Source organism: Pogoniulus pusillus, chromosome 23 (assembly GCF_015220805.1).
Source record: "Pogoniulus pusillus isolate bPogPus1 chromosome 23, bPogPus1.pri, whole genome shotgun sequence".
NCBI lineage: Eukaryota > Metazoa > Chordata > Aves > Piciformes > Lybiidae > Pogoniulus > Pogoniulus pusillus.
The window spans coordinates 17,082,318-17,091,907 of record NC_087286.1 but is presented as its reverse complement, the minus strand read 5'-3'; the positions used below and the strand labels follow the sequence as shown (position 1 = coordinate 17,091,907).

The following is a 9,590-nucleotide window of genomic DNA, read 5'->3' as shown; positions in this document are numbered from 1 at the left end:
AGTCTCATAGCCCAGAAACCTCTACACCATTCCAGCTAGCACACCTACATTACACCAGGTAACACAGCAGCAGCAAGAGACAGCAGCTGCGAACCTATCTGCAGTCTCCAGCAACTCTGGTCCTGCTCCAGGGACTGCAGGGTAAGGCAAACAGTCTCTTCTCTTCTTTAATACATCTCCACAGCAAGGGGCCAATTAAACGCTAGTGAGACCAGGATGCTCTAAGGGCAAGCATAAATAGGCCCTTATATATTCAGATCAGCAGCAAATGAGCGGTGAAGGTCCCGGGATGCTTAAATGACTATACAACATGCTCCCTCAGAGTTCTGGAGAAAGCACTTGGAAGGTTTAGCCATCAGATCTAACTTGTCTAATCATCCTAACTACTGGGGCAGCTACTCCTGACAGACAGTATTTCACGTTTGTCTCTTCCAGCAGCCAGTTACTCCCAAAAATAATACACTTGGCAGAGCAGACAACTGCCCTAGGCTTTCAGATCAGTGCAAAGGAAGGGTAGAGCTCGTATAGAAAAGCAGCAACGTGAAAGGTCAGCCAGAAGACCATAGGCCAGATTCCAAGAGCAGTTGCAGCCACGTAATTTCTGAAACTTTAGCAGCAGAAATTACAGAAGTCAGAGAACACAGCTCTCTGCATCAAGAGCGACTCTCCAGGCACTTCAAGGAAGAAGTGAGCAGCTTCAGGTACAGAGATGAAACTAATCCTTCCAAGCTACACTTTAATACTGTAACCATGGGCATAGTGGGACCTTGCCTGCAGTATCAATACCCTTGTTTGCACAGTGAGTGACCAACTCATCTCCACTAAGCCTACCACCTGGTCCCAGAGGCACCAGTTTTTTTGGAGGGGCAGGTTTCCTTGGCTTGCATGCCTTCCCCTTTCAGGCTGCCTACCTCAAGGCTGTCTCCCATAGCAAGCAGTATACAAGACTAGAGCACTGCCAGGTGGTTGTAACTCCCTTTGTGCCGTCCTCTTTTTACCTGGTGGCAACAGCAGGGGCTTGACTTACAACCAGGACGCAGAGCTTTTCCAAAGCTAGGCAGACTGAATACTAGACCTGTGCCAAATTTTACTCCCCTGCAAGCAGCACTTTGGACCCTTCTTTCACCATGTGACACCTGTCTTTTAAGTAAGTCTGCTTTATTTGCTGGGATAGTCTAATAAAACAAGAAAAAATACTCTGGATAATCCAGAGATTGTTTGTTTTTAAGCAACTAGGCACTGAGTGAAGCCAACTAGATGGAGAAATAAGAAACAACCAAGTGAACAAATACTAGCAGGGAAGAAAATCTGTCTGTGCAATAACAGTATAAAGGAGGAGCCAGAGATAAAAGTAAGTACAGTGTTGATTCTTCAGACTCACAGAAGAGTAGCAGCATGAGATGCTGAGTTACACTATAAAAGAGAAAGGCAGATGTTTTCCTCTGTGCCCCGAGGGCTTAGCAGAAATGAAAATGCATATATACACACACAAACAGAATAGGCCTTGTGGTTTTGGGGTTTCCTTCACCTAAAAACAACACAACCCAACAAAAGTAAAATGTATAAAAGGGGGAAAAACTGGGAGACAAAGGAGGAAAAACAGATATAAAGAATTAGGAGCCACTTTCCAACATGTTTTGCAGCACTTCATTAACACAGAGTAAGAAACAGCTGTAACAAAGCTACAAAAGGATTCACCCAGGTTATGAGCAAAATGCAAGAGGCAAGAATTGAGGATGTGAGTTTGCTGATACTCATATTAAACAATACTACTTATACATTCTGGAATAACCACCTAATTTCCCTCTCCGAGTAGGAAAGTGGACTCTTCAGAACACAACTGTTAAGTACATCCCCTTGGTTTGTTTTCTACTGCCACTCAAAACCCAGTGTTACTCAAAACAGAAGTCACAAGCAAGTTTCAGACAAAATATATATATATTTTTTAAAAAATCTTTACAATAAGTCAGGAAACATAGGAGCTTGCATACAGTTTATTATAATAACTCAGTTCTCAGCTCCCTACAGTTCAGACAACCCTGGTGACAGTGTTTACAACTTCTAATTTTTGCTTTCATAACTTTAAAGCAAACAATACATTTGAGTGTATTTTACTCTGTGCAAATAAGACAACTTTTGGAATCCTTCAGAAGAAATATCCAAGATTCTGTTTGCAGAGGTCCTTTGTTTCTCAAAGATGATTTATGAGAGGTTTTTCTTTTTTGTCTTCAGATAAAGTGCTCCTGTCCAGCAGAACCCAAAGGCCTTCAAGAGTTCAGAGAGTATGTTTAGCTCAGATAAAAAAAAAATAATTGGTCATACAAATTCCAGCTTCCCATGTCCGCTGTACATTCCCCAGTGGACTAGTGAAAGAATTTTATCATTGCTGAGGTCTGAATGTCTCATTTTATCACAGGTCATGCAGCAGTTCTCGTGACCAGTCACAGGCACCATGCATTCCAAGTCCAACTTTGCCACCTGCCCTTTTTTTGAATGATGTCCATGAAAACTGTAGTGCAAACGGGAGAGCATTTGCTGTCGCTGATCCTGCAGTCTCTTGTTTTCACTCCTGAGCATCCGCAAGGCCAGCATGATAAGGAGTACCAAGATTAGCCCACCAGCTATAGGAACAGCAATTACAGCTGCCCTGAACCATAGCTCTTTTGAAGAGGTCAATTCCTGAACCTTAGTGATGAGGTTCCTGCTGCTGTCATGTTGATATCTGCTCCCTTGTCCTGCAAAGGGGAAACAACAATGCATCAACAACTGTTTTTTTAACATAAGCAACTCCCTTAAACACCCCAGGGACAAATCTAAGCAGCCAGTCACACACTCTGCAGTATCTACAGAAAACACTCCTATTAAAAAAAAAAGGGCATTTTTAAGGCTGTTTATAGCATGGAATTTCTCAGCCTGACAGCTGATTTAGCCAGGAATGTTACTGCCATTGCCTCTTAGAAGTGATGTCAACCTGGCAAGACAAACCCCTAGTATTAATGCAGACAAAAATGCTACTTAGCTGGGCTGCCCCCCTGCAGCCAGCCACCCACTTCTCCCTCTGCTATCGCTGCTTATATGAACAACTAAATCAAAAACAGACATAGGAGGCTTTGACACTAGAGATATTTCACTGAAGCTTCCTTGTCCTACCTGAAGTATCACCCCTGGAAGAAGACAAAACATCATGTAGTCCCCTGTAATTGCACATATCTTCATGACAGCATTCCAATGTGGACATGGTGGCTGTGCCAGAGTGGTTTTGTGCTTGTTTGGCTTGGCAGATATCAGCTGTGCTTGCAATAGAGTCCAAGCAGCCATGAGTAAGTGGGGAATGTGTATTCTGAGGATCAAGCAGTCTGGAGAAGCAGGCACTCAGTTCAGATTTGCACATATAGCCGGTTGCAACACAGTGTGCAGCATCACAGTAGCATCTGATTTCACCTAAAAAACAAAAATTGTGCAAGAAAAGTAAGAATTTGGTTCCTCATCAGCACCTAACTAGGTACTCAATATTAGCCACAAGCATCACAGAACCAAATTTGGTGCCAGTTTTGGGGTCCTCCTCTGGACTGTAAATCCTTGAGAGCAGAGCTGTTTTCTTTCCATCACTGTACAGTTCCTACCTCCTTGTAACTTTAATCCCTGCAAATGCCTTGGGGCACTTGTTTTAATTACTACAGTCCTTTGAATTAAAGCAAGAACATTTCACTAAAACAAGGATTGGGGCAGGGGGTGTGTGGGGGGGGGGGGGAGCGAGGAAGGTCACAGCAGCTTTTTTTTTCCTAAGGTAAATAAATAAGACCATTTTATAGCTACTTCCACTCGCTGTCAGCAGTTGTATTAAACCACATGCAAAATGAAATCCCGATTTTAGAAGCAATACACAACTTCAGTCCTATAAGGAAGTCACATCTATGTTGAAAACCATTATTACAGGAGCAGCAGTCTAGTTTCATACAGGTAACACTTAACTGGGCGTAAGCACACAACAGAAATACTGGGTTTAAATATTTGTGTGACAAATAAAACCAAAAAAAGGGTCGGAACTGCTAAATTGTTTATTACCTCTCAATGCTGTGCCAAAATTTAAAAGGTTTAACTAACACCTTATAAAGCTATTAGCTAGAACCATTACCATCTAAGTTTCCCAGTCAGGAAGGTTTTTACTGTGTGAAACTGGGCAATTTCTCCAGAAAGAAAAACTCTTTAAGTAGCCATTCATGCAAAAAGGCCTTTTTTAACCAGCATTATAAAATGAAAACAGCGCAGTTTACAATTAATCTGTTTGCCAGAGCCAGTGTCTCTCGACTCGAACGTAGTTATTAAATGGGGTGAAACTAGAAGGCTAAAAGGGCTCCCTAGTTTTCCCCTCCCCAACGCTGCATGCAATCCAACATGCGGTCAAAAGGGGAAACACTTACACTGAAAATCCTATACCAGCTCTATGAAAAATCTCTCAGGAAACCTCAAAAATTTCTGAAGGAAGCGATAAAAAAGTTCCCTTCATAAAACTCTTCAGTCTGTGCTCTCTAAACTGCTCTGGTATGAATTATACGTGCCCCGTGCTGTAGGGAACACATCTCTTTCCAGGCAAGTTGCAACTCAAACTTAATTCAACGTGCCATCGATCCGAGGTTTAGGAGGCAGCCAGATTTGGGAGCGATCCTTCTAAGAGTGGACTTAAAACTGCTTCTGAAGTGCGTGGCATAAAGTCAACCTAATTGTCAGATGTCTTCCTTCTACAGTCTGCACTTCAAGAAAAAAAAACACCACACAGGCTTTCCTGCTGCCGCTCCTTCCTATGATGCTTCCTACCACCCCATACTTAAAAGTACTCTGAGAAATAGAACAAGCTCTGCCATCCCAAACAATTTCACTTCCCCTCTTTAAGCCTACCTTCATACTTTCCCCAAAAAAAGCTACTGTGGGCTCCAGGCCTCGAATTTCCCACTGCTCTTTAATAACTCTGCTTAATAGAAGCCAAATGATGGAGTGTCTCACTGTCTCCAGTCCAACTCCCTTGGGCTTTTAAACCAAGTAACCTAATTTCTCATGAATTTACACGCACAGTCAACCAGTATGTTCTAGTAAAAAGACTCAACCATTTTTCTAAGCACTCTATGCGAGGTCTTCTCTCTACCCTTTCTGGGAAAAAAAAATTAAAAATAGTTTAATCATTTTTTCATTGTATGAGAGTTAAGAGCAAGATGCCAATGAGGAGCGGCACCAGAGGCGACAGCCCTTCCATGAGCACAGCACGGGTAGAAAGTGAGACAACACACACACACACTTTCATCTTAACTGCTTATGCAATCGCGCTTCAAATTCTACCTTTTATTGAGCCAAGACAACTTTCTAAACAAAATCTGACAGGCCAGTCATCAGGTTAATGCAACTGCTTTTTAATTAAAGCCACCTTCGCGGCGAAAACAGAATGGACTTTGTATTACTGTATTAAAACTGTATTTCTGTCAATTCATAAAGTTTCTTCCTGCGCTATGCAAAAGGCCAGAAAGGGTATTTGGTATTTTGAAACAGTGAACAATGCCCTTCTGTTCCCTCCTCTTTCTTGTTACTGTATGTAGCTATTAAAGAAAAATGTCTGCTTTTAGTCAAGATGGCTACAGGAGAGACTGCAGGCTTCTCTTAAAAGCTTTTGAAGTCAGCAGCAGCCAGAAGTCTGTGATCCCCTAATTATATCATTATCAGGCACATAGTTTCAGTATCTGCGACTTCACATCACTCAGTCACTCCCTGTTCTGCCCGCTTTGATGGGGCCAGCAGGCTCCCCCCTGCACGCTGCCAGGGCTGTTATTTAGGGGTAATTACAGCCTTCCTCCCAAAATAAATAAATAAATGCCGCCGCACGGCAGCAGCACCGCGGGAACTTCGCCCCTAACCTCCTCCCCGCAGCACGGCCATTACAGGCAGCCGGCGGGTCCCCCCCAGCTCCGACCGCCCCGGTCCCCAGCCCCGCGGCGGGCGCCTGACAGGGCCACGCAGGGCCGTCCTGCCCGCTGGGACAACCGCCGGTCCCCACGTTCGGGCCGCCCGACACAGGCGGCCAGGTGGGAAAGGAGGAACTGGACGGGAGGGCGCAACCTCGGCGGCTCCCCGCCACCGCCCACCGACAAAGGCTCGGCGACAAGCTTCCGAGACTCTACGGGCCCCGTCGCGACCCGCTCCCGCCGGTCTCGCCCTGCTGCCGCCTGAGCGGCTCCTCCTGACCGGCTACCGTCCAGGCTACTCCTCAAGGCGTCCCCCGGCTTCCTACGCCCCTCGGGCGCGACTCCCCTCAGGCGCCCGGGTGCCCTCGGGCGCCGCCGGCCCCAGCTGCCCCTCCGCAGCCTCACCTTTGGTGAGCAGGACGGCCATGGCGCACAGCTCCAGTTGCAGCCAGATGAAGATGTAGCTGGAATGGCGATCCATTTACCCGCCCGCCGGCACGGCGCCGCTCGCCACAGCCCGCAGCGCAGGCACGGCGGAGCCGCTGCCGCTCGCCCCTGCCCCGCCGGAGCACCGAGGAGCCGCTCTCCCGCGGGCAGAGCCGTTGCGCGGCCACCGCTGCGGCGGGCAGGGGACGGTCGCGGCTCTCTGCCTTCCCTCCCTGCTCCGCCGCGCCGGCGTCCCCGTCCGCAGGAAGAGCTGCGGCTGACACCCTCCAGCCCGCCTGACGCTGCTCAACTGACACGGCGGCGGCAGCTCCCACCCCGTAAATACCGCCGGCGCCGGGCGCGGACCGGGCCACCGCCCCCTGCCCCTCCCCGCCCCGCTGGTTGCGCCGCTCGGAGGCGGGCGCGGCGCTCCCGGGCAGAGCTACTTCGCCCTCTCCGCCCCCGCTCCGCCCACCCGGCGGCGGCGGCCCTGGCCCCGCGGCGCGACGTGAGGTCCCGGAGTTCGCGGCGCCCCCGGGCGGCGGCGGCGGCGGCGGCGGCGGCTCCGGGCGGGCCGGCTGCGCGGGCTATTAACCGCGCTTAATTCAATGATGGGCAGTAAGTGCAGGCCTCCGGGCTCCCCGGGGTTCTGCCGAGATAGCGATCGCTGGCGGCACGGAGCGCCCTGACTCTACGCATTAGTCGCGGGGCTCTCCGGGGGCCGCAGGAGACTGGGCTCCGCCAAGATCCCTCGCAATAAGCCCCTCGGGGTGGCTGCAGCGCTGAGTTGCATAAGCAGATGTAACAGCTCTGGTTGCAGGCTCGGCGGAGCCGCGTTTAATGAATAAAAGGCGCTGCTCGGCTCTGGCTTCCCGGTGAAGGACAGAGTTATGGCGAGACGAGACCCGCTGCTCCGCGACCCGAGCACTGCCACCTGGCCTCTAGCCGCCAGCTCTGCTCCGGGCACTCCGAGCGGCAGGAGGGTGCAGCAGCGCTGCAGCTGGGTGGGTTTTCTTCCGAGGTTACGAAACTCCGACGTGCGGGCTTGAAGCGGTGCAGGGCTAGGAGCATTCTGTTGAAAGCAGACTGTGCTGCGGCCGCCCCATCCCTACCAGCCACACCACTCGCGGCTTGGGCAGCTAAGGGGAGTTCGGTGCCTCTCGCTCAGACTCCCTGGCATCCTGCTCCGTCCACGCAGCAGCAGCAGGCCCATGGGCCAGAGCCATCAGCAAATACACCCCGTGGTGACTCCGTTCTCCCCTCCAAAACAGCTGTTGGAGATAGAAGCAGGAGATGTTCCACCACCAGGGTCTCTCTGACAGCTTTGTGGGTCCGGTTTAGCTTGGACAGTTTTCCCTTCACGTGTTGGTCCTAAAACAATGTGTCCCATAGTTAAAATCTCTTTGCTAACTTAGCCTTCTCCTTTCTGTTCTCATTACGAACCCTGATTTCTCCAGCACTTGCACACCGACTGTTTCCCCCTTACAGGCAAAATGCTTTAACTATTTGGGTCTACAATTACTAGTAAAGCTCTTGGGTGATATGTAGATAAGAAGTTATCAGTAAAAATGAGTTCAGAATTTGAATTTGAAATGTTTCGTGAGCCTTTATAGACATTTTCAACTCAGGACAAAATACCTTGTGACAGACACATTCCCCCCCTGAAAGAGAAAGGAGGAAATATCAAACCTAAGACTGAGATAACCCCAGTTTACTTTGGCAGAGAGGAACAGACTGGATCTCCAGCTAATTAGTGTGATGCCATCACACTGTAATGGTTTTATTGGGAGTCTTGGCGATTTGCATATGCATAAGACAGATGCGTGTGTGCTGCACCACAGCCTTTACCCTTCTGTTACATGTATTTGCACTCCGCCACAAAGTTAATCCTTATTTCTGTTTAGAAATAACAAAAAAGGAGAGATCAGCCAAGCCCTATCTCCTGCTCTGGCACCAGCTGTCAGACGCTCATTTGCAAAGGCACAAAAAAAAATCATTCATAATAACTCAGAATCATTACAGCAACATGCGCGGTTGTGCTGCTCCTGTTCCTGCCGCTGGTGACAAGCGCATTTAGCAGATCTCATTTGTCACATGTGATACCGACAGGCTGGAAATGGCTTTTATTCCTGGAGCCACATTGCTGCACTAAGTAACATGAGAGACTCCCTGAGAATTATAAACATCCTGGCCGAGGGACCGTGGGCACGCTAACCGGTAGGCAATGTGCTTGCCATCACTTCGGAGCAGCAAAATTTCATTGACAGCTGTCAAGGTTGAATTGTGAGGTACGATTTGCTGTAAAAAAAAAACAGCTAATTCTGTACACTGTAGGCATGCTTGAAATACCACAAGTGGCAGAGGGGTGGCAGGGATCACTCCTCAGCCTTAGCCTCTCCCCCTCTAAAGCAACTAATTTAAAGACCCTTTGGGGAACTTATGGATCAAGCCAGGGTGTTGGGAGGGGGGGACTGACTGGCTCAGCGCATCTGCTTCCTCGTGGGTACTCTGCTCAAGGAGCTGCGCAAGGATTGCGTGGGGTCCTCTGACAGACCATAACACAAACAAAATAATTCAGCTTCTGCAGCGCTAATTTGCTTTTGTTTTAGAGGCAAGAGCAAACAGGGCCAGACTGGCCTGTAAAAAGGGACAGGAGACAGACCCAGCACAAAGCCATAATAACAACATGTTCTGCAACCAGAAGGAATGTGGGATAATGACTACAAGGAACCATCAAGGAAAGCGTCAGGAGCCTGAGGCTACATGACGTGTCTCCAGAAGCCATGGGAGAGCAGCCTGGAGCCTCCTCTTGAACGGACTACACAGCCCTACAGAGCAAAGGGCTGCTCCCTCCCACCAGATCCGGTGAAGCCCTTTGAAACCAACACAAATGAAGGACCTGGTTGCAAAATCAGCCTCTGGGCACCTCAGGGAAAGGGAGCATCTCGCAGGAGCACATTTCCTTCGGCATCAGCTCACAACTGTGTCAGAGATACAAAATTTTGGCTTTGAGAAGACAGGATTACCAACCAAAAGATGAGCTCCATCCAGGGAGTCTTTATGGGCAACTCAAATGCTGGTCTGGTATTTTTACTTCTTTTCACAACCCAGTAATTGCAGTGCCACGTTTCTGCCAGGAAGACCTAAAAACAGGAATCCTCCTTAAAGACCATTCAAATATCCAAGGTCCTGAACCATTCCAGACAGGACTTTTCC

At 48.7% G+C, this 9,590-nt stretch overlaps 1 protein-coding gene across 1 annotated transcript; it reads right to left on the bottom strand.

Moving 5' to 3' along the window:
- Window positions 1-1,919: 1,919 nt before the first annotated feature.
- Window positions 1,920-6,699, bottom strand: BAMBI (BMP and activin membrane bound inhibitor). Its single transcript, XM_064162799.1, has 3 exons — window positions 6,354-6,699; window positions 3,151-3,441; window positions 1,920-2,735 (listed from the first exon to the last, which is right to left on the bottom strand). Exons 1-3 carry the CDS (start codon window positions 6,427-6,429, stop codon window positions 2,317-2,319), a joined length of 786 nt encoding a protein of 261 aa, XP_064018869.1. The 5' UTR covers window positions 6,430-6,699; the 3' UTR covers window positions 1,920-2,316.
- Between the last annotated feature and the right edge of the window lie 2,891 nt (window positions 6,700-9,590).

Coding starts and splice junctions, on each gene's coding strand:
- BAMBI (XM_064162799.1), bottom strand. CDS start 6,429: ATGGATCGCCATTCCAGCTACATCTTCATCTGGCTGCAACTGGAGCTG. Junction 3,442..6,353: donor GGCCGTCCTGCTCACCAAAG/GTGAGGCTGCGG, acceptor TTTGTTTTTTAG/GTGAAATCAGATGCTACTGT. Junction 2,736..3,150: donor TTCCAGGGGTGATACTTCAG/GTAGGACAAGGA, acceptor TCCCCTTTGCAG/GACAAGGGAGCAGATATCAA.